Genomic DNA, 25,000 nt, shown 5'->3' on the forward strand with positions numbered 1-25,000 from the left:
AGTCAGCGGAGATGAAAGTAAACTTGTTCGTGCCACATTCAATTTGTCTTCACCCCCCATACCCCCGACTCAAGCTTTTCTCTGGCAGGGGGAGCCACTTGTATTTCAGGCTGCCGTTTGACTTTCTTCCCCGTTGTTTGCTCTTTGGACAGCGGTCTGAGATTGCTCCGGAAGGAGGGCAGGCCGTGATGTTATTGCAGGGAGCAACGTTTGAACTGCTGCCGGCCGGATCGATCGCAGTCCGCAACTCTCGGCAGACGAGTGGCACTGCATAAACAGCATCAGAATATGAAAACAGGGCTCTGCATGTCAGAGCCAGGCCCCAGGGAGCAAGCACCCTTACCCCAGGGAGCAAGCATCGTTACCCCAGGGAGCAAGTATCATTACCCCAGGGAGCAATTATCGTTACCCCAAGGAGCAAGTATCGTTACCCCAGGGAGCAAGTATCGTTACCCCAAGGAGCAAGTATCGTTACCCCAGGGAGCAAGCATCGTTACTCCAGGGAGCAAGTATCGTTACCCCAGGGAGCAAGTATCGTTACCCCAGGGAGCAATCATCGTTACCCAAGGGAGCAAGTATCGTTACCCCAGGGAGCAAGCATCGTTACCCAAGGGAGCAAGCACAGTTACCCCAGGGAGCAAGCATCATTATCCCAGGGAGCAAGCACCCTTACCCCAGGGAGCAAGCACCCTTACCCCAGGGAGCAAGCATCGTGACCCCAGTGAGCAAGTATCGTTACTCCAGGGAGCAAGCACCATTATCACAGGAAGCAAGCACAGTTACCCCAGGGAGCAAGCATTGTCACCCCAGTGAGCAAGTATCGTTACTCCAGGGAGCAAGCACCATTATCACAGGAAGCAAGCACAGTTACCCCAGGGAGTAAGCACCCTTAGGCCAGGGAGAAAGCACCATTACCCCAGTGAGCAAGCACCGTAACCCAGGGAGCAAGCACCGTTACCCCAGGGAGTAAGCACAGTTACCCCAGGGAGCAAGCACCGTTACCCCAGGGAGTAAGCACCGTTACCCCAGGGAGTAAGAACCGTAACCCAGGGAGCAAGCACAGTTACCACAGGGAGCAAGCACAGTTACCACAGGGAGCAAGCACCGTTACCCAGGGAGTAAGCACCATTACCCCAGGGAGTAAGCACCGTAACCCAGGGAACAAGAACCGTAACCCAGGGAACAAGCACCCTTACCCAAGGAAGCAAGCACCATTGTCCCAGGGACTAGGCACCGTTACCCAGGAGTAAGCACCATTACCCAGGGAGTAAGCACAGTTACCCCAGCGAGCAAGCACCGTAACCCAGGGAACAAGTATCATTATGTCTGACTTGGAAGCATGAGAAATGGGGTGGACTTGTAACCCCTGTGCACACTGAGAAAGCTCCCACCGTTCATGTGCAAGCAGCATTCCTCTGCCACCATGGACCGGTTTTGAACTCCCTGGAATATTTATGTTTCATTAATTATTAAAAACGTAAAAAGGAGAAAAAAAACAGTATAATTTTTTGTTTAATGTATCACAAAAGTCTGATTCAGAGTCCAATTAATGTTAATCATTACAGATTTCTTGTTTACAACATTAAGTATGTTTGATTTTCAGAGGAAGCAGGCCTCAGTTTCTATCAGTCTACCTCATCCATTCATTCATGTCCCTTACTTCCTCCCTCTCTCTCTCTCCCTCTCTCTCTCTCTCTTTCTCTCACTCAGTCTTTGTCACTTATATTAGTCTTTTTTTTTTAGATGCAACCACATAGATGCAAAATTAATCATGTCCCACATACTAGACAGTAGATACTGCTTTGTGTTGCTTAACCATAATATTCTCGGGTAAGCTGCAGTCCTGTGATCAGAAAACTGACCAGTGATGATGGGCTAACAAACTGTGCAGGGCACAGTGTGTGACTGCACATATCTGCTTATACATACTTATATACATATATCTGTATTTTGCCATTATAATTATATATATCTTTTGCCATTTAAAAATAGAAATATCAAAATGTCATTCAGTCATTTATTATTTAAAGTAATCACTGTGCTGTGTTTGTACTGTGTGTGTGTGTGGTGTGTATGTGTGTGCCTGTGTGTGCGTACACCTGCTTGCACGTGGATTACTTGTCCTACACACTGTGTTAATCGTATTGATTCAGAACTCATATTCTATCAATTAATATGCATCACTCTCGAGTGCTATTGTTTGGTGGCCCCTTAATTGCAGCCTGCTGTTAATATTAAAAGCACATTAAAGTCTTAACTATTGGCTCTATCTGAAGTTCCTTCCAACCACTGTTTCATAAAACAATGGGAAGGATTAATAAACTCCTGCTTGATCTCTGTTATCCAGTTCTTTTACTATGGGGAGCCAATTAAGTCCCCTTCAGTATGACTTTCATTTACTCTACTTGGTCTGTTCTTCTGCCAGTATTTGGGATTAATTGGGAATTAATCTTCTCACCCGAACAAGTTTGCCTTTGTCTGCTTTGTACAACACGAAGACTGAATGCTGAGGTTACGCCAACCTGTTTGTTGAAGCCCCTCCCCCCGCCCCACCCCGCCCCTTCCGAGATTGATACCTACATGTCTTGAATCCGTCCATGCTGAAAATACAAGCCATTAAAAGAAAATAGTCCACAATGATTTTTTTTTTCCTCCACCGGATTTTTGGGGCTTTATTAGCCATGCATATTAATGACTCAATTAATTCTATTCATCCTTGCAAGCCGTTTGTTTGTTTTGCCTGACCTTTTTATCTTAGGAGTATTCACGCCTGGCTTGGCTTAAGCACTTACTCTGCTCCGGCTCTCAGCGCCTGCGCTCTGAGCACGCGAGCCCAGTGTCCCTCTGCCCCACGGCCCAGCGCGTGGAAAAGTGTCAGGAAATAGGCCATCATTACACGCCGTGCTTTGGCCCAACAGTCCTTCAAATCAAATCGTGGCGCTTTCCACGCAAGTCCACCCCCACTCGAGTTTTCCTTCTCCTCAAAAAAAACAACAAAAAACAAACCCTTTTTAATATACGGAGCTGGGAGTAAATAGGCGTGCGGCATGGCGTAGACCGGGGTTGGGTACTTGCCCTGTGCTGTATCTATCTCCCATTCAAACTTAAAGGCGAGGACAGGAGATATAATTGGAAACTGCAGCTGGACTGTGTACAATCTTGTAAAGGGATGGCTTGAAAATTAGATTAATCAGGAGGCAGACATTGTGGGGAAAGTTTGTTTCGAATGCCTGACAGTCCTGCTCTTTCTCTCATTTCAAATGTTGGCAGGGCAGCAGGCAGCTCCTAGGGAAATGTGCTCCTTTCATACTTGAGTAATTGATGAATTGTATGCAATATGCAAATGAGAATCCATAAATCTTATGAATGACAGCTTAATTTATGTGAGCCTTAATGAATGCAGGATTAGATTTTAATTAAATATCCTCAAAGGCACCCTGACTAGTAAGTTTTTAAGGCCTTGTTTTGAAGACTTGTTTCGTATGCATTGCAGTTCAGGGAAAAGAAGGCTCAGTCAAAGCACTTCAGATAAAATTTCCCCACAGTTTTAAAGATAAGACCTGTTCTGTTGTGTTAACCAGAGCGACTGCAATTAATAAATATCGAGACGGAGCTTGTATCAACTAATCTCTTTCTTTCCTGGAACTGTTCATTTTTTTTGTACGTTTGATTAACTGCATTTACTTTTTTTTTTTTCAGTGTATCTGATTTATAACATTTTCTGCAGTATCTTTTTAATTAAGAGAATCGTCCATTAGGCACAGAAAAGTCAACCAATTAGGCATTCTTCATCAATTCCCAGGACATGGAGAGGCTGCTGCCTCATTATTAGTGGTAATAGAACTGATACAAAACAATTTTAAGCTTTAGAATTACGGAACGCAATTACGGAATTGGAATTGGGCCTTTAATGGTGCATTAAAATAAGCAGTGGCTTTATTGCATTTCCGGATCTTTCCCTCTTCTCCCCTCCCCCTTTCCTTGGTCTTCCTCCAGTGAAGATCTGTCTTAAGTAGTCTGATAAAGAGGCTCATTTGCGACTGTGTATGTGTCTCTGGCCTATGTGCCTGCATGCTCGGGATCAACACAGCCATGTAAATTAAGGGCGAGGAAGGAAAATGACCGAATAGCAATAGTAATTTGACGGTCCTGCCTGGTGGCTTTTTAATCACACTATGAGGTACACAAAGGGATCAGGAAAGGGACCTTTACGATCACCCGCTCGTTCTGTCTGTAAATGTTACGCGCCGGTGCGGGATTGTGGGACGATGGTGGGGTGGGGTTGGGCGGGGCCAGCAAGAGAGGGGTGGCGGTTAGTGCAGGAGGGGTCGTGGGGGGGCTTGGGGGACTCTCTCATTGGTGGGGGTAGCTGGCTGGTGTTTTTGATTGCATTTGACCTAATATATTGTTCCTCGCAAAAGTTCAGTGTTTACCTGCGGATGCAGCTGTTGCTGCTAATAAAAGAGAGAGAGAGAGAGAGAGAGAGAGGGAGGGAGGGAGGGAAAGAGCATTTTATATGAAGTGCTCGCACATAATCCATCTATCTGGATCTGATAAGGCAGCTTCGGCTACCTGGCTGACAGGTGTGTGAGAGAGGGGGGCCGATAAAGCCGCAGAAGCTCGATGCAAATAAAGGCGGAGATAATGCGCAGATCCGCGCAGGACTGACGAGCGCCGTGGTGGCACGGTCGCCACGGTGACCTCTTTATGGGCCTGCAGGTGTTCACACGGCTGCAGCTACAAGAGCATTTCCAAGCGTAAAGGAACACAGAAGATTCCAGGATTCCAGGATTCCAGGGTTCCAGGCACTGCTTTCCCTTCACTGCCTCAGGTATACATGCTAGGAGCCACACAGTTGTGTCAGCAGTCTGTGTGCCTATTAAAGAGCTATCGGACAGTTGCAAAAGGAATTACATTAGGTCATGCTTACTAGGCTGAGTTGGAAATCGTTCCCAGTTCATTATGGTTTCAGCCATTTTTGTTGTTGCTTGTTTTTGCTGTTTTTTTGAACTTTTTTTTTTTTTAATGAACGTGTACAACAGTGTTACATTGTGTAACTTTTAGTTTTTATGAATGTTATGTTGCCGTCCCATATAATTATTAGGACTTGGTACAAGCTGCTCCTGCATTTATGACCCCAACATCTGCCAGCCGGAGAGCAGAGGCAGGCTTACATTTGTGCCTAATCAAGCCAAATAGAGCAGCCATCACAAAGTAAGAATGGCTAATCTGAATGCAGGCTGTTGTTATAGGGAAGGCCTTTCTCTGTTATCAATAAGACCTTGTTTTCTGTGCTGGTCACTACCTCAGCAAAGTAATCAATGAGGCATGCACTGCTATCGCTGGGAAAGAAATGAAAAATAAACCCGTGATAATCCCTCAGTTAAAAGGTTATTCAGGGCGATAAAAGCTATTTTGTTAATTTATTTACTCTCTGCCAGGGTGAGATAAAGAAAAGGAACAATTAGGGAATTCTAGGTAAGAGATTTGAAAAGGGCAATGACATTGAGTTAATATTTTATAAGGCCTGATTGGCGGGATTTCAGGAGAGGCTGTATTTACAGAGTCTGAGACTCCATGATTCATCTGCTTGTTTTGGTAGACTGTGAGTAAATGGAATAAATATCTTCATCTTTACCTTTTCCAAACGGCAAACAAAAGGCAGGCGGGAAAGGTTAATTGCTCCATTTGAGGCGAATCAAAGTGGGGTGTTCTTTCGGTAAACTCAAGCTGAACAAGCGTTGGCTGGAGGTTAACGTTTCACCAGGGGATGTCAAAATATGTCTCTATCAGACAAGCGAGCGCAAGCCTTACCAGATACCAATCTTCGCACTGTGTCAGAGGTTATTTGTTATTTGCCGTGCAATTTTGCACTCCAAAAATTTTTGGGGTAAACAGCTCTTCCGAACGGCGCATTAGCATGAATCTGGCGAGTTGGGGGGGACACACACGACCGGAGCTCTTGTCAAGCACGACACAGATTCCGTGCCACAAGTATATCACACAGCAGACAAACTAGTGTGTTTTGGTAAGTGCTAAGCAATATTTCCCTTCGTCTCCTCTTTCCTGTTAAAAAATGAAGGGGTAAAATAGATGAGGGGTTGTATTAAATTATTGTTGGTTATTGCATTGATGTATTGAAGTCAGAGTGTATCGTGTGGTCCTGATCTGATTGCTTTCGCAGCATGGTGGGGTTGGGAGGATCATGTTCCACTGTGATATCCTGGGTCAACATGGACCAAGGCCATTAAAGGAAGTGCGGTTCAGGGAAAGTTCACAGTTATTTTCTTTTCACCATGGTTGCAAAACAAAAAGGAGAATTCCTATCTTTGCAACATATTTGGCACTTTGAAGCCTGGGGCAAGCCCTGCCTATTAGGACTAATAAATTGGAGCCAGAAATATAGGATCAGTGATTGGAGTATAAACAGAGACTGAGGAGAGGAGTTACAAAAAAAACAACTATGCACCAGCATAGTCCCACCGAGTTAAAGATCAGTCCCATTAACTTATGATTTCCACCTGGTGTTAAAATATGTCCCTGATCAGATTTTGGGAACTGACAAATTCACAGGTCAGGCACAAGTGCTTGTTGTGAGGCAAATTTAAACTCTTGTGATTTGATTTGTTCAACCACTTCCAGAGGTAGTTATGACCACTTTACATGTCAGAGAAAATGTATTCAATTCCGCAAACCATTTTTAACAGCTTGCACCTTTGGAAAGATCACGATGTGGCCCCGGAGGACACATTTGGGATGTGTTTTAATTCCAGGTGTAAAGAGCTAACCGATGATTATCTTGTCATGGCTGTTCAGATGTAGGCGTTAACTTTTTTGATAGGGCTAAACAGGCTCAAATGAGCCTCTCAAACTTCGTGGTTCCCTTTGCAGGTTGTGGTTCAAATCTAGTAACACACTTCTTGCTGTATGCCTGCGTGTTGTGGTTAGGTTTCCACACTTACTGCGACATGCACTGACTTGTTTCCTCCCAGCACCACGTGGGAGTATCTCACTGAGCAAAAGTAAAAACAACCGATTTATCTGTCTGTTATGACCGAGTCTGGATGAGTAGTCTTACAGTAACACAGCAGACAGAATGTACAGTACCCAAGTCACAGGAGTGCCTGAGCCGTCATCGCGCTATAATGGCCTACTTTTCAGGACTTTCTGTGCCAGGCTATTTAAGGATTCAGCACAAGCAGTGTGACAAATCATCTGCTTCATTTGTAATAGTTCAATTCTTACCATGCTCATTGTACAGTCCTGTACCAGTTGGCCAGAGCGAAACAGCAGAGAACAGAGTGGGTTGGCTGTGTGGCTATAGTGTCCACTTGAATGCACGAGGGCAACTGGTTAACACTATTTTAAGTAAATCCTTCCACAGCCCATATGACTGCGTGATGGGCCTTCGGCTCTGAAGTACAGCACTGCTTCCACCATGTTCATTAAAATATGCGTTTTGAACTCTGGAAATCGAAAGCAGATGGTGGAGTTTTCTGCCCCAAATTATATCACTTTGAATGCTAGGTTGAGCTAATATACTGGTCTCCCTCATGAAAAGCTGTTCTTTCTGAATGGCCATATAAAAGTCAGCTCCCTTTTGCTTTATGTGTGTGTACACTGATATTGTATACGAGGACTAAAAGATCCGGTAAGGATCCTCTGTAAGCACATCCTAGCCGCTCCCAGGCAAACGCCACCTTTGATCCTGGTCTAGAAGCTCTTGCCGGTGCTAAAGTCGATGTGACGTTTTTGTCCATTTGAGGTTTTTCCCACTGTTTTGTGTTGCTGGGGGAGGTGGGTGTTAGGTTTTTACCATCACATGCCCTCTATTGAGGTCCTACATAAATAATTCAGCGCTGTACGTTGAAAGTGATGACGGCAAAACTGTCTGTAATCTCCCTTAGAAGATCAGAGAGGTGTTTCTGTGGGAGCAGGAATTACATTTCAGCACTTTTTCTTCTGGGTCAAGCTGCTCATGTTAGCTTGCCTCATCTGCGCGTTGTCTGTTCTCACTCCCGTGACAAAAAAAAATCGGATAAATCGGCGCAGTAAAAACCCAATCTGACCCATGCTTTGCGGGAGAGAGTGCAAGTTCATCTCCAGAACTGCTTCAACATTTATCCCTGAAGACATCTGTATCACTTGAGCAAATGCACCAGTAATAAAGCACTAGGTACATGCCTGAATGACCTTAGATACACCAAAGGTATGAATTAATACTGAGATTACCACCATTTACTGGAACAAATTTTGTTTTTAGAATTTTAAAAGGTTTTTACCCTAGGATTCCACTGTGCGATTCAAAGTGGCTGCTTGCAGTTATATGTTGGCGTGACGCAGTCTGTGTTCGTCTTGACCTTTGTTTTTGCGGGGATGGTGATGTGGTATATAAAACACTGCGCAGTGCTACGAACAGCCCTGGGCCCAAGCATGAGGAGCGTGCCGGCGCTCCCGCTCCCGCTACCCTGGCTCCCAGTTTATGGCTCCTCTCGCTTTAGGGAGAGGAGTGAAGAATTTCCGTTTCAATTTCATGCCTGTCAGGAATAAAACATGATAAAATGCAATGAAACGCGGCTCATCTGCCTGCTCTTTAAATGGGCAAAACTGATGCACATGACAGACTACACTGGAATGCGAATAAGTGAGCCTTACAAAGGCCTTGAGCCTCTCCAAGAAATGGTGCTGTTTTTGTGCCTTTCACGTGGCCATGAAAATGAGAGTCTGTTTAGTCACTGGTAAAAGTACTGCAAGTCAGACCTTGACTCAATGGAGGCCCCATTCAATCACCCTTTGAATTGCTATTTAATGAAGGCGATCTGGAAAAAAGACATCACAGCCTAAGAAAATATATAATAGCATTCCTCTCCTATCAGGATCGCAGTTGAAATGATACGCTATTCCATCTTTCCCTGTAATTAGTTGCTGCACGTGAAGAATGTGTTTTTATTCATTTTATCATAACATGGACCAAGGCAGGGTCTCCGGAAGCTGGCTGGAACTGTATTTTTTGGTGCATCGACAAGCTAAGGAATCTACAAATCACAGAGCACATTGGGAGTCACTATGGTAGTGCTGGGATGATGTCCCAAATGATGCTGCAGTTTCTTAGTGTCACAACAGAAACCTCAATATATGCAAATACCTGCAGATGAATCAACTGTGAAGTCTGTTGTAGCCAGCGGCTAATGTTGTTAGTGGACCAACAGTATTCAGCTGATTCAGTTCAAGTTAATAGGGAAATAGCCTTTAAAGGTGTGGTATTTTGTGGTAGACCACGTAGAAGGAATCTAGCTTCATTTTTATTTAAGGGCATAACTTATTTTTAAAAGCTCATTTTTCGTGAGCTCTTTAAATGCTTCCTCTTTTTTTATCAAACACTGTAAGAATGTTCTAGACAAATGAACCGCTGTACCAGAATGTGTTATTCTCAGGAATGGCTCGCAAATTGGATCCGGTCAATTGGACTCCCCTCTCCTCACCCCCAACACACAATCCTATAAACAAGTATTTGAGTTCCATGGCCTAATTGTAGAACGCATTCACTCTGAGAACATGCGAAGCTTGTACAAATAATGCTTACCAATCTCTCTGAGCAACTTCACGTGCACAGATACACTGACAAGCACAGCAAGTCATAATCTGCTCGGAGGGGTATTCCCCCTTCCCCCCACCAGTCAATCTGCCCAAGCATGCTATGTCATTAATCATTGCATGATCTTGGTCACTCATTTGGAGTAATAAAAGTTTCCATCATGAGCTTACAACAGGTCTGAGTCATTCTGTCACACCACCTTCCAGCTAAAGTCTCGTATTAAATCAAGCAAGCAGAACATTTCCTAAGGCTGCCGTTGCCTTTTAATTTCCTGAAGAACCTTAAAATATCATTCATTACAAGAACTACACATATTTGGTTTTTAAAAGTCTCATAAATCAACAGTGGTCTGACTGTGATAATTATAACAAGTTAACATGTAATTTCCAGGCCGAAAGCTGCATGCCCGGATTTTAGCATATGCAAACGAGGCAATTCAAATAGTGTGGGGATATTAATACTGAGGAGCAGGTAACGAGGTACGGGCTATGAATTATGCATCAAAAAGTGGTTGATCTTCAATAAAGGAAATGAATTCACCGTGTAATCTAATTAGTTATGGAAGTCTATTATGTCGAGCTGCAGAAAGCAACTGTCCTTGAAAAGGAATTTATTTACAGTACATGTTAGCTCTTTGGAATGGAATTGCATTATGGAGTGGTCCGAATGTTAACACTAACCTCCCTCCACCCACCTCTTCTCTCCCTTTTCTGCCTCCCCCCTCTCTCTCTCTCTCTCATCCCTCATTTTCTCTTCTCCTTTCCCTGCTCTCCCCATTCTCTCTCTATCTGTTCTCTTCACCCCTTCTGTTTGTGTCTGTCTCTGACACCCTCCCTCCTGCACTTCACTTTCATTTTAGCTCAAGACCCGGGAGGCCTCCGAAGAGGACGCAGAGTGTTACATCGCCAGAGAACCCGCACATCATGCCCCATTCGGTGCCAGGCCTTATGTCACCGGGAATCATTCCCCCCACAGGTAACGCTCTCCCTCCCTTCCGCCCGCACACATCTCTACCAAAGCGCCCTACTGGCCATCCACTCAGTGGCGTGGGGCTAAAGCCGAAGTACCAGTCACGGTGCTTGACTGTCCACCATCATCCTCACTCCCTCCCATCACCTACTCCCAAACATCCCTGGAATAAATTAGAGTGGAGAGTTTGGGTCTCACATTGTTTCTCTGGATGCTGCATTCTGCCTCAAGTGTATTTTAATTAGCCCGATAAAATCCACTTCACTGCTATATGTACATAGGCGGTTGCGATGTTAAAGTGAGCTTATCGCCACAAGAATCAACAACAGCCGTTTGTGCCTTTAGTTCCCCTTGAGCAGGTCTTATTACAGCCAAATGCTTTTGTTCTATTTGTGTCTGGTTTTTTTTTTTGCTGTGGCAGCTTTGATGTCGCTCGCAAGAATGCTGCTCGATTTGCATATCAGCTCCTCGTTTCTTCTGCCCTCCTTAATAATCCACAGCCATTAGGCTTCTCGGCAGACCTGCCGCTTATGCTGTGAACGTGCATTCACACCTCGATGTACAATTAGCTAATATCAGAATTGCATCGTGATCCATTGGCTCTCTACAAGGCTGCATGCGGTGCTTCTTGTGGCCACTGTTTGCATTGCAAAGCAGACAGATCGTCCTCCCATTTCCACTTCCCATACAGGGCAACTTTCCTTTGTAAAAGATAACAGCTTTTTGTTGGGGGGGGGGGGGGGGGGGTGTATTTGAAATTTCAGCCCAGCAACAGAATAGGCAATCTCCAACAATGGCACCCATACCGAGGCTTTCAGCTGGGGAAGCTACCTCCGCCCGGGGTCAGCCTATCAGTGTCTCATTTGGAATCAGGAACTCACAGGGCATGTTGCACTGGAAGAGGGGGCCCATGGTCTGTTTTTATTAAGCACAACACAACCACAGTACTGAAAAAAAAAAAACAACAACAAAAAAACCCACATCTGTTTGATATCCACCCATGCCTTTAAACCTCTACAGAAGCTCTGATCTTGACATTTCGGTCCAAACTTTTGAAGAAATGTAACATTTTATGCTGCATTCACTCTGACTGGCTACTGACGCACTGGGCTTGTATTTGTCTTTGATACGCTGCAGGATAGGACCATTTGAGGCCTGATTTTCGTCGATGGCTACGTCATATGCGTTACGCCGTGTGCCATCACACCATTAATTGACTTTTTAGGAACTGTCAGAAACAGATATGACGTGTGTCATGTCTTGGATTGGCTGCGTTTGGTGAGTTGTGCAAAAGGTTCATATAAGATGTTGCCAAATATTCGCCGCTAGTGTGCTCAAAAACACAGCACAGTTTCACCCACTCACCAGAATTGCATGCATCCTTCTGCAGGATTGCTAAAAGCAGGCCATGTTTCTTTACACCGTTTCCCCCTTTACTGTTGCTCAGATTGCTCTATTTAACATTAAAAAAGTGCCCAGGATGTATCGCCTGGAATCTAGCCAATCAGCAGGCAGTGAGGAGACCTACGACGCAGCCCAAGTGATTGGCTATAACCTATACATGGAGTTATCGTTTGCTGCGATATTCATGTTATTCATCTGCTGGGTGTTTAATTGGCGTCAGCGAAGAGGTCAGGACGCTCCGGTTCTGCCTGCTCTGAGACTGGAGGCACTTCTGTATCCGCGCACGTCCTCTGAAAGTGACAAATCGCTTTCTCTGTGCGTGAGCGCATCCTGCACGCCGCCCTCTCTTAACATATGTATCTTGTACTTGTAAAACCTTGTCCCCTTGGTTCGGGGAAGGACATCTTAATTCGCTTCGCTTTGCCTTTATTAAAACAATCGTAGATCGTTTGGCCTTTGGCGGCTCTGAACGCCGCGCTCCCAGAGCGCTCCACTTGTGGATACATTACAGGCACTGCTGGCTCCTATAAATCCTGTTATTTGCTCAGGGAGGACACATTGCGCTTGTGACATGTCTTTTAAAGCAAAGTTGCTTTGAGATGCTACTGCTGCTGCCCAAACCACCAGCTTGAACTGTGGATCATGTGCTGCATGCCATAGATACACACACACACACACAACAGGAAATGAGCATCTAGCACACCTCCTTCAACAGTCCTTGAAACTGTGCCTAGGCCCTTCTCTACCTGAATGACTTAACACTGACATATCATTAAACAAACAGTAACAGTACAGCACCGAGACACCTAACGATCCAAACACAGTTGCAGGAAAGCGGGCGAATATCAAAAGCCAGCATGCATCTTCCCATCCGTTTGCGAGCAGGTGTCCACGATAAACCGGACAGCAGCCTGCCGTACGAGAGTCCAAATGGGGTTAATGAAATGTTGAGCCCCCTCAGACCTCGACATATCCCTCCTTCCAGATGCGAGATTAGACTGTCATAAACACATCAGTCAAATCGAATGCCGCACTCCTCTCTGTTCGCGCCGCGGCTGAACCCTAGCGCTGCGTGTAATTGATGGCAAAATCAGTGGCGATGCAAATTGAGCAGCTCACGCGTGTTGGGTTGACTTTACTACGGTCCCTGTTGCCCCACTCAACCCTCTCCCCGGCCCCTGTTCAGTATCTACCAGTAATGCCCCCACGTCCTTCTGTCAAGTTAAAACAGAGTTGCGTTCCGCATTTGGTAAACACGGCACAGTTAGGCTTCAGTCTTTATTGAGTGTTGTAAAGGCAGTAGATATGTGCTGGCAAGGCTTATCACCCATGTCACCAAGTCACTCTTTGTGTACTGATGTGAAGTTAATCTGATCTTAATTTAATTACTCTTATTAGTAGAAGGGGCACATACCTTCGGTATTTGTTGGAGAAATGTTCTGACATTGCACAGGTATGGGGCAACTTGCATGTTAATTAATAATGAACATTCTGACAATATGCAGTGGCATGACAGCGTTAAGCCAGTCTGCTGATGGTCCCTTTTGCATATTAATAGATCCTTCATTATTATTTAATATGACAGCTGCTTCAAGGGCTGCGATCAGGCCCAGTCTCCGTTATTTGCTGTTTTGGTGCGCGGTGTGACAGTACCGGGCGATTCCATATTTGCGGAGTGGCTCCCCTCCCCGCTGTCTCCGGCTCGCCTGACGTGAAGCGCACCTCGGCTGTTTGTTCATGGCCGAGGAGATCCCCCTGTCTGTGTGGAGAAAAAAAAAAAACAGACGCCAAAGTCGGCATTTAAAGGTGACTTTCAAAAGTCTAAACAGTGCGATCTCTGCCACCATTGCTGCCACGCATGCTAATGAGTGCTAACGAGGAAGGAGCGGGAAACTGCTGCTCAGACGTGCTGGGGCGCTGAGAGTGGACCTGTTGCGGACTGGAAAACAGATTCCATATAGGAACTGTGAGCAAGCTTTCTTGCTTCCATAGTGTAATCACGTCCGAATTCAGACCAAACGTTTCAGTTAAACACGCGTGGGGCTTTCCAGGAATGCGTGACTCCAGGCTCTGGACAAGAAAGTCTTCTTTGAGCAGAATCCACATTACTTAACCCATGTCCAGAAGAGCAGCATGTCTGGTTATGGCAAATTGTACCTGGTAGCTTTGGACACCATGTTGAGCGCAGTGACCCTCTGTACCATTTTCTGTTTTAAATGGGACTGGGGATGTTAATCGATTTGAGAATTCCTGCATTGCCCTGCATGCTGGAAGCCTATAATGTTAACTCAGGATAATTAAGCAGAAAATTATGCTAATCTGTTTATCAATACCGTTCATAGCTGGAGGAGATTTCATCTCGATGTTGTGTTAAGGTGTTAAATGCGGTAAGGTAGTCTGTATTGCTGAGGAAGAGGGTGTTTTCGAAGAAGGTGACTGTTAAACCCATTTTGATTCCATATTAATGGTCAAATGTAGCATTAAAAACGTCCTAAAGCTGATTTGCTGATTTCAGTTTATTCCCCCCCCCTCCCCCCCCCCCCCCCTTCCCACACGTTCTTTCTGTGATGCATCTCATTTAGAAAACAGTTGACTCCGATTATACGTAAATGAAAGCTGACCTTCAGTTAGACTGGAGGCCACATCCATTATGTGGAGCGGGTGCTCTCGCCCTGGGCCGTGGGGCACGCACACGGATCAGCACCGGGTGGCAGCAAACGAGGGTGCCCACTCCGACACCTTGTATACTGTACATCAATATGGTCCTGATGTACTCTGAAATGCAAACAAGGCCCGGGAAATGAGATGCGCCCTCGGCCCACGCTGTACGCACTGCCTGCCGCCATCTGCCTATCAGCTGCCGGGGAAGCGGGCCGGCGTACTAATGCCACATGTTCGATTTCTCTGCAACCCCTCCCCACCCACCCGCCCGCACCCGTAGACCCGGTTGCTCCCCCCACCGCCCGGGCCTGCGCGCTCCGTCTGCAGATGCAGCAGTGCTAACGGCTCCACTCCAGTCGTGTCAGTGAGATGTGGCAGCTAAGTACTGACAAATTTACCAGTGGCCTGCGACGTGCACAGGTCCCATTAAACACTTGTATTAGGCTGCACGCTAGCCTTGCGATTTTAATGGCACCTTTAGGATGAACTGAAACATGAATATTTGCCTTGCAGTTATTTTGGAGAGTTTTTTTTTTTAAATAAAGGCAATTGCACTAAGAGTGTTTAATGATCTTCTTCAGAGTTACACTGCGGCCAGGCAGACGTGAAGTGGACTCCGATGAACACTAGAGAGTGTCTTTCAGCACTGCCGTCTTTGCCGCACGCTCGTTAATTTTACAACACAGACTGGAGGAACAGGGAGGCGAAGCTTCCCACCACGCACGTTCGCCACCTCCTCACGTGTGGCTCCGCTGTGCTGCGAGCACCTTCAATGGTGCATTTACTCCGTGGATAAAAGGAGGCAGAAATCGCCGTGTCCAGCGAACGCCGGTGGCAGAAGCTCCGCGTCGATTCATCCATTCACGTCATTTCATTAAACTCAATTTCTGAATTCTGAGCTTCTTTCACGGCTTCCTCTTTCAGCCTCTGGTAGCGCTTCAGGTGTATCAGAAATGACAGTGTCGGTGAGCCAGTCTCCTCTTTCTTCCACTCTTCTCCCGCGCCCCTACGGCCCTTTTAACTACACCGAACACAATGGCTCCAACTTATTACTGCGCCTGCAGACAGAAGAATTAGAATCACAATGTCCCTTCTCTCTTTCAGAGTTACAATGCCAGTGGAATCAGTTGAGCACATTTGACATGTATATCACAAAATTCACTGAAATCTCCAAGATGCATTTTGTGTGCCGTGCTTGCTTGTGTGTGTGTGTGTGTGTGTGTGTGTGTGTGTGTGTGTGTGTGCATTTGTTTAGCGTCGGAATCTTCCCACCGATGCTGCCTGTTTGTTTTCACTTTGTCATACATCCCCAACCCGGTTATTTACAAACAGAAACCATGGCAACATGTCAGTTCTGATACGTTATCCTGGCTCCATCTGTCACCATCAAAACACTGTGGCGTCAGGGCTGTTCTCAGGCAAACAACAGGAGAGAAAGCGCACGCGAGAGAACTAAGTGATGATGCTGATGACAGTCAGATTTGCAGATGAAAACATCCTGTCAGCATGAGGACCCAGGTGTGTAATAGAAAACAGCAAAGCTATCCACACTGATGGGAGCGCTAATGTTACGCTCTAGTTCCAGTGTCACCAGGCTCCTCCACTCACTGAGAGTGATATCTTTGGTGAAGATGGTGTGGGAGAATGGAAAGATCATGCGCATGATTACATTTGCATAAGATTGTTTGTCTTTGTTATCAGATGCTGGGCATTCCATAAGTGCAGCTAAATAGTATTGTTTAAATATCTGTTATCAAACTTTCCAGTTGAAGGCAAAGCAAGGAGCGCATAATGGTTTTCCCTCTGTGCAGGTACGGCTTAAGAAATTGGTCTGTTTTATTCTTAAGAACACTTTTACTCAGAAAACAACCAGACAAGCATAACTACATCAGATTCTTTAATACCTGCAAGTTATACAAATTTCAATCTGGCTCCTGACTCCGCCCCCTGCTCCTCATTCCACCCCGTGCTCCTGACTCTTCTCCCTGCTCCTCATTCCACCCCGTGCTCCTGACTCTTCTCCCTGCTCCTCACTCTGCCCCTGCTCCTGACTCTTCTCCCTGCTCCTCACTCTGCCCCTGCTCCTGACTCTTCTCCCTGCTCCTGACTCTTCTCCCTGCTCCTGACTCTGCCCCTGCTCCTGACTCTTCTCCCTGCTCCTGACTCTGCCCCTGCTCCTGACTCTTCTCCCTGCTCCTGACTCTGCCCCTGCTCCTGACTCTTCTCCCTGCTCCTCACTCTGCCCCATGCTCCTGACTCTTCTCCCTGCTCCTGACTCTTCTCCCTGCTCCTGACTCTGCCCCATGCGCTCTCCCTGCAGGGCTCACGGCTGCGGCTGCAGCTGCAGCCGCTGCTACCAACGCCGCCCTTGCCGAGGCCATGAAGGTCAAGAAGATCAAGCTGGAGGTGATGAGCAGCTACCACGGCAACAGTGCCCAGCATGGAGCTGACTCTGAGAATGGAGACCTCAGTTCCAGTGTGGGTACGTCATGCCCCAACACAAACATACACCCACACCAGCCAACCATACAGCTCATTCTGAAGCTTGGAAGTGTGTTCACCCAGCCTTGGCTGCTTAACTATTGATGGCAATTTGGATTTTAGTCTAGTACCTGACACAAATTCAGGTCTGGGATTAAGTTGTCATTGGCACGCTTGACTTCTACTCTGTGATTTTCATACCCAACCCTTCAGTGCTGCTTGTTTATTAGTTGACACTGATATACATTGCTGCTAGTCTGCGCTGGGCTATGTTGGGTTCTTCACCATCCTGAAACTAGCACTGTAGTTCTGTTCATGTAATGAAATGTAATGTCTGACTAAACAATCTATTTATTTTGTTGTTTTAAAACCATAATTACCAGGTAGAGCACTTTTAAAATACCAGCGCATTAAATGGTGCCATGAGCACACAGCTAATAGCTATTAAGTGAGCTGCTAATTCAATTTGGTGAAGAAAATTGGTTTTGAATGTTCCCCATTTCAATTAATAGTTTTTGAGATGCATTCAGATCATACTCTTCTCCCCGTTCCCTTTACAACATTACTTTATTCATTTCTTTGTGGAAATCATGCCATGGTGTAAAACCACAAATCGATCGCAAATGATACCCTTAATCCCTGGGCAGGATCACACGTGCGATTCCGGGCCGAATATATCCGCCATGTGTTTTGGATTTCCCAGCTGCAGTTGACACTGTGCAGTGCCCAAACAGGTTGTGTCCCAAGCACATTTAACAAAAGGGAACGCGGCACCTGTGAGGTCATCAGTTGCTAGCCAACAGCGTAGGAGGGTGGTTGGGGGGAGGGGGGGGGGTGCTCCGAGGTCACTGAAATGGAGATAAATGCGAATCGGGATAGGCAAGGCTGTGGCAATGAAGCTAATAAGAAACTGTTTTTATCTTTTTACAATTTAAATTGTAACCTTGAGCATGCCTGCTCCCAGAAGAATAATAATTCGGTTGCCCGGCAGTGGGGGGGCGGGGGTGGGGGGTGGTTCTGCTAGGCAAGAGGCATTAGCTGCTGTGGGTAAAATATATGGTGGCGACGCCTCTCCAGCCCATCCACAATCAATTGGATTCTTTTACTTTAATATTTACTCACAGCGATGAGATGCTAGTCTGCATGGTGATGAACAGTCCGCCTCTGGCGTCTGAAGGTGACCCGTCACTGCGTATGGACAAATCTCTCGCATGCAGAAATGTAGAAAATAAATCATTAAAGGCGGGTCGGCCTCTCATTCCCGGATTTAAATCATGCAACTCCCCCCCCCCCCCCCCCCCCCACCCGGATTTATGATTTGAATTAATGCTTCGTTTGGTCAAAGCAATAGTGGCTGGAATGAACACGGCTTGGTACTGAAGCCATCCTAATATTGATTGCTGGATGTCTGTGCAATCTCTTGTTTATATCAAGCGCTCTCTTCTGACAGGGCGGCCAATAGGAGTCATGTGGTTGATAAGAGGGGAAAATACGGCTGGCTTTGCTCAGCCGGCCAGGCGGGAGCGGTAGCTCCTCTTTCGGCCTTTAATTGCAATATAAATTAGGTTTTTAAGTGAAATGGACAGTGTTTTCCATTCTTGTCTCTGACCAAGTCTTCGCCGCACAAGATCATTACTGCGTTAAAACAAAAAGGTCATTCTGTGAGAGGTGGGAGAACTCGCGCACTGCAGCGCATTAGAAAAAACGAAGTAGAGGAGCCAAAAAACAACAAGAAGTTCAAATACACTCTCCAGCTGTCTGGTATGTGCAGGCCATTGATTTGCGTGTGTGATTTTTAGGGTCTGAATACCTAATATGTCCTGCTTTGAAGTGCTTTGTGCAGCTGGAATGCAGGACACTGAATCACTGGGCAGATATAGCAGTGACTACAGTAGTGGGGAACTCCACTCTGCAGCTGCGCTAATGGCCCAGCCGGGCAGTGTGGCCTTAGACGTGGCTGCCTTCTGCATTATAACAGCTGCTCCTTTTAACCTTTGCAACAGAGCTTTTCTATTTAGTCACATGGAGTAACCTGAAACTCTAATTATTTTCCAGATACAAATAGTAGTGTTAATGTAATAGATCTCCGGTAATAATGATAATATCAACTGATATCAGCAGTAGTGTAATATTGCATTGCCAAGTGGCTGCTGGCATTGCGTAGCCTGGTTTTGCCCGCCTGCACCGCGCTCGGAAAGGTTGCTTTCGGGGGCAGAAGCTCTGCATTGTCTGTGTCTTGTCTGAGACGCAGACAGGCTGAGACAGTGTGTGAAGGACGTTCTGTTCACCTCTGGACTTGGATTGCTTGTGTTCTCTTTGTGTTGATGTAAATTGAACAGGCTAATGTTCCCTCTCTGCATTAAATATTCAACACAATCACCCTCTCCTTTGCATTGGTATTATTAATTGTAACCAAAAAAAAAAAAAAATAAATAAATGAAGAGAGAGAGAGAGAGAGAGAGAGAGAGAGAGAGAGAGAGAGAGAGAGAGAGAGAGAGAGAGAGAGAGAGAAAGAGTCTGTCTGAGTGTGAGCCAAACAACCAAACATCCTGAGTGATTAGGCTGAGTGCTTGGCCCCCTTTGATTTTTTCCCCCAGTTCTTTACATGGGGTTGGTGTGGGGGGGGGGTCCCTCAATGTACAATGAGGATTGTTCCATAGACTCACAGGAAATGCCACAATTACAGATCACAAACCAAGCAAAACATGTGCGACATGCTGCCCCGGAGACAAATGCACCATTCCTGCCCATTGAGTCGACCTGAACCTGAGCCTTCATCATCCACGGGAGAAATCCTGTCAGCTGCCTGCTAAATAACACCTGCCCATTTTCATCACAGGAATTGCTTTTTTTTTAAGTGGAAGGAGAAAAAAATAAATCCAAAGACAGCTCAAGCATTTGGAAGCTCTGGGCTCGGGAAAGGAAGGGGAGGCGAACAGAAAGCCTCTCCCTGTGGCCACTGGGTGCCATTCTGCTGCTGATTCCTCGCTATGGCAACGTTAATGGACCTTAAATCCTCCCCATAATTAGATGGGGGAATTGTGCGTATCACCAACCAGATGATGCTGCCATAATGAAATAAGCGACACAACCTTAAAGGCTCGCGAGTGTGGGGTTGGGAGTGCGTTGACGTGTGCGCGTGCCTGCGCTCCCCTAGCTTAGCCAGTTCGCCTGCTCAGACCTGGCTCAGCCCCGATGCTGCATTGTCAGGGGGCGGAGAGAGAGGCGGTCACCGTGGGGACAGTGACAGGTGTTTGTGGCATGGGTGGAATTAAAAGCGAAGTGATGGGGAGATGCTCGGCCAGCCTGCTACCACCGGTGGGGTCGCATGCGCTAATTCCACCAGGCTCCTCCTGGCGGAGAAGGCCAGGAGTCCAAAGATGGATCAGCAGCAAGACCGCAGCTGTAAGCATGGAGGAGCTAATTGGTCCTTATCTTGCTGTCCCATTCATCTTCATTTTTTACCAATTACCCAGCATTATCTGTGTTCTCCGTTGGATATGGGAGTTAATCCTTTTTGGTTAAGCCGCCGGTGCAGCTTGCAAATTTCCACTGATGGAGGGGGTGAAGAAGTCAGGGCAAAAAATACAAACATACACACACACACACACACACACACTCACAACACACACACACACACACACACACACAGAAAAAAAACTCAGGGAAACTTCCTATCATTACACCCAGGAAGCAATCAATAGGAAATGACATCACATGAAAGAACAACGGAATGAGGGAGAGGGAGTATACACAAAAACATGGAGGAGTGGAATCAATTATTGCTGCTATAACTCAAGCTCTTGTTTGCAAATGTAGCTATGCCATTGATTAAGTTGTTCCCATTGCTCTTCCTGTTATTGAACTGTTAAAACCATATTTTCATCTCATCAATGGCTTCAAATATGCAGTCGCACCAATAGCAGCGTTTAAAAGCTCACATTAGTTATTCACCGCCTGCCAAAACAGAGTGTTAGTCCATGGAGGCAGGGTTTGTCCCGGTGTGTTTGCCTTTCCCCGAGAGAAAACGAACACACAGTTAAGGTTCAAACGCACTGACGTTCTGGGATTGGTGCCCAAGCAATTGCTTCTTGATGTGAAGTCAATGCTCGTGGGCAAATTAAAAACTATAAGACCCTTACAGTTCTCATTGTGTTGTCATCTATAATCTCATCAGGGCATCACCATGTCAACCACTTTTTTTTTTTTTTTTTTTTGCCAGCTGTGTTGACAGGCAGCAGAAGGCAGTGGCGGCCACACCAAGCCGATAATCACTACAGCAGTCCTGGCCTTCAGACGGCGATGGAGCGCGGCTCTTTCGCGACCAGCCCGCGCCTATGCTGGGCCCGTTTTTAGCATAAAGCGTTCGTGTTAACCGCCCCACCTTGCCTTTATATAGCTCCCCGTAGAGGGGGGATTGAGTGAGCCATGCGTACTGCTCTTTGATAGGGATCTGTTTGGTCACACACAGCACCAGCTGTCATCTCAGCCTCTACTGCTGTGATTTAATTAGTCTGTTTATGTCCTTTCTAATAATAAATCCTGCTCCGTGGAAGGACAAATCCAGCAAGGATCGCTGTTTGGTTCTTGTTTTGTTTTTTTGTTTTTCCTCTGGCTGGTGGCCTTGCGTGGCTAAATGCGAGCGATCTCTTTTCTCAGTTTCTTTGTCGTGTTCCCTCTCACTTGTTTTTTTCTCTCTCTCTCTCTCTCTCTCTCTTCCTCTCTCCCCTCCCTCTCCCCATCTCTCTTTCTACCCCTCCCTTTCTCTCTCTTTCTCTCTCTCTCTCTCTCTCTCTCTTTGTCATTTAACAAGAACTGTTGAGAAAATGACCACCCAGCAGCCACAGGGTGAAAACATGTCTGCTGTACCTCAGCCACCTCTGAGCCACACCGGCAGAGATGAAGGAAATAATTCATTCGGCCTTTTTACAAGTCACTTGGCCCCCTTTTACTGCACTCGTTAAGCCCTTTTTGTAAAAGAATATTTTCTCCAAAACATACAAGTGTCTCACCTGGCTTGGTTTACATTCCTCAATGATGTTTTGTCTAGATGGAAACATCAGTGGGGCTCTTTCTGCAGACAAGGGAGGCATGAAGAGTGAGCTGGGAAACTGGGCTGAGGCAGGGCTGGCTTTGGCGAGAGATGTGGCCTCTCCTGGGAGCTGGTCTTCCGAGTACCTCTATTAGTGTGTAGTGCTCCTGGGAGGAAGGTGACAGATAAGTGGAGAGTGCCACACATTTTAATAGAATTGCAAAAGATAACTCGATAATCACTCCTATTTATTTATTTATTTACGTTAATGAAGTCATCGCTTCTAATTCCGGTTGCATCCGCAGTTAAGCATCAGCAAAAAATTGAATATGCATGATTTGTTGTGGGGGTGGGCGGGTTGCGTGGTGGTGGTGTGGTGGGCTGATTTACACAGATGCCTACAACTGCAGAAATAGATTACAAAATAGGAATTGATTAAACATTATTTTCTGTAATGATCCATATCAAGCTCGATCATTGCTGAGTACTTCCACAGCTGTAGCGTTATTAGGCCTGTTGCTGAGTGGCGCAAGGGACATAAAACGGCTATGCAAATATTTGTATCGCTGTCTCATCTGCTTACCTCGCGATAGCAGACGCGAGGGTTTAAAAACACGCGACCAGCTTACTTGTCAGCCGTCATCAACATTAGAGCTCATTCTTCATTAATTGGACGAATTAACTTGGAGCTGTTTGATTCCGAGGCCAGATATGCATTTGGCTGTCCCTCTTTACTAATATCTGTCAGGTTACGTTTATAAGTGGAATTGAGTGACCTTTGGAGGCACAGATAGGAGTGAAGAGATCAGCGCAATTTGAAAAGACAATGTCGCTTGGCGTAAATGTGACACGTGTAGTAAATGACATTCAACCTTTCACAGATTATACGCGTTTGCAGCCTGCAACGTGCAATGCGCCCGTGCTTCCGAATATTCTTCCAATAAGTCACCTCCCACCAATCAGGTATGGAGACCCCGAAACGAGCAGCATGCCGTGACCCTGACTACAAAGAGCACGCGGTGTGATAAAGTGCAGCCTGAACACTGACGCGATTAGCGCAGCGATAACACCGCAATTATAACGTGAGGGATGTAGGTGCAGCGCTTATCCTTCGGAGGCATCTGTCATGCACGGAGCTCCATTAACCCTGGCCGGACGCGTGCTCCAGCACGAGCGCGTTGCGCGTAGCCGCACGCATCACTCCCGCGCCTCCTGTTGCACAGCTGCTTGCGCCGCCATTGGACGCTTGCAGCCTGAGACGACGGTCTGTCAAAGCTTAGATTTATGCGAAAAGAGCCGCGGAGGGCGGGGGAAAGGCTACGCATGCCAGGCTGCGTTCTGACAGTCGTCCAACTCCTGGATGGTTAAATATTGACATGCTTCATGACCTTTAATGCTTTAAAAAAACAAACAACAACAAACCCGTCGTTCACTATACTTCAGTAATCCATTGCAAACCTTTTGATTTGAAACTATGTATGCCATAAACAAACAGGCAAAGAATCAAATGGACAAATATACATTAAGGCTATGTGACATCTATCAAACCCCCATGTGAAGAATTTTACCATGAAACAGCAGAGCTTGGCACGCCGATGCTAATTTAGTAATTAGAACAGATGAGGCAAGGGTGAGTCCGAAAGCCACCCCATGCGCCCAGACGCCGCATGATGGATAACACCCTTCAGCGTATTTCATCTCAGAGTCCGAGTCCAGTGACAACTGCCCGCCATTGACTGAAAGCAATCTTTTTAAAAGGGACCCTTTGCTAAGTATCAGATGGGGATGATTCTTCGCTCTGCCTGGGTGTCACAGACCCTGGGGAGGAGGATTATTGATCGGTCTTGAATATATTGTGCTTTCAGTGGAAACATCTGGTAGTAATGCTTCCCTGTCCTGCATTGTTGCAGTACTGCAGTTTATTGAGAATGATATGGGACGATTTTAAACTGAAACCGATTCGAGTCCAGCTTGGGTGCGCTCAAGATAATGTATCCTGAAGGTCCGTGTCTGGGTATCTTTGATCATGTGGACAATTATGATAACGAGATCAAGTTTCAGTCCCATATGCAGGCTTAGTACTGTATCCCTGAAATTTGACTGTAGTACTTAATCAGAAAGAAAAAAAAATTAATAAGTATGTGCATGATTTTTTGTAGGTACCTACATTTTGTAAAATGATCAGAATTCCATTTCCTGAAGAGTGGAATTATATTCAATTTGGAATTGTAAAAATATAATCAGCTATGATTTATTCGGATGAAGATATCAGTGTTGTATTACACTGTATGTCCTCTAAAATGTGTGTAGCGTAGTGTGTAATGTCGCATTGTTCATTATCGGCCAGGCGGTGTAACAGGTAGCATTAGTTGAAGAAACCCACTCCACCATATGCTAGTCGCTGTTGCTGGGCCTTTATCCTTCTGGAGAGAAAAACTCCTAATAAAACAATGCTACGTCTCCTCAGTAATCCCTGCCACATGTTTGCTTTGATGGCTGCGGTATGGCGGTGTAATTATGCTACCTCATCAAACCAGAGATGTTTTGTTGTCATTATTTTTTATGCTCTCTGTCCTCACAAGTGTGTAATAGATGTGCCCCCCCCCCCCCCCCCCCCCGCCCGCTTTATCTTCTGTTTCTTGTTAAGCCCTCTTACATCAGATCAGAAATAGGAAATCTTGCATGTTAAAGTTTTTCTTTCTCTGTCAACATCCCAAATTTCCTGTGGCTCTAGGAAATATTGCTATCAGCAAGCAATAATTTGTGAATTACAACATGTGTTTGCAATTCTAGTTTATAGGTGTGTTGTTAGTTGTTAATTACATAATGCAAACATTATTATTATTATTGTTGTTATT

General features: G+C 45.9%; 1 protein-coding gene across 2 annotated transcripts in view; it reads left to right on the top strand.

Annotated features, from left to right (window-relative positions):
• dachd (dachshund d) overlaps window positions 1-25,000 on the top strand; it is a 95,771-nt gene that overhangs the window by 37,475 nt on the left and 33,296 nt on the right. For both annotated transcript variants that reach the window (XM_035523018.2, XM_027005225.3), the window contains exons 2-3: window positions 10,455-10,570; window positions 16,950-17,111. In XM_035523018.2, coding sequence (XP_035378911.1) covers window positions 10,455-10,570; window positions 16,950-17,111 — 278 coding nt within the window. The remainder of the gene's footprint in view (window positions 1-10,454; window positions 10,571-16,949; window positions 17,112-25,000) is intronic.

Source organism: Electrophorus electricus, chromosome 9 (genome assembly GCF_041902795.1).
Source record: "Electrophorus electricus isolate QZ-2024a chromosome 9, ASM4190279v1, whole genome shotgun sequence".
Classification (NCBI taxonomy): domain Eukaryota; kingdom Metazoa; phylum Chordata; class Actinopteri; order Gymnotiformes; family Gymnotidae; genus Electrophorus; species Electrophorus electricus.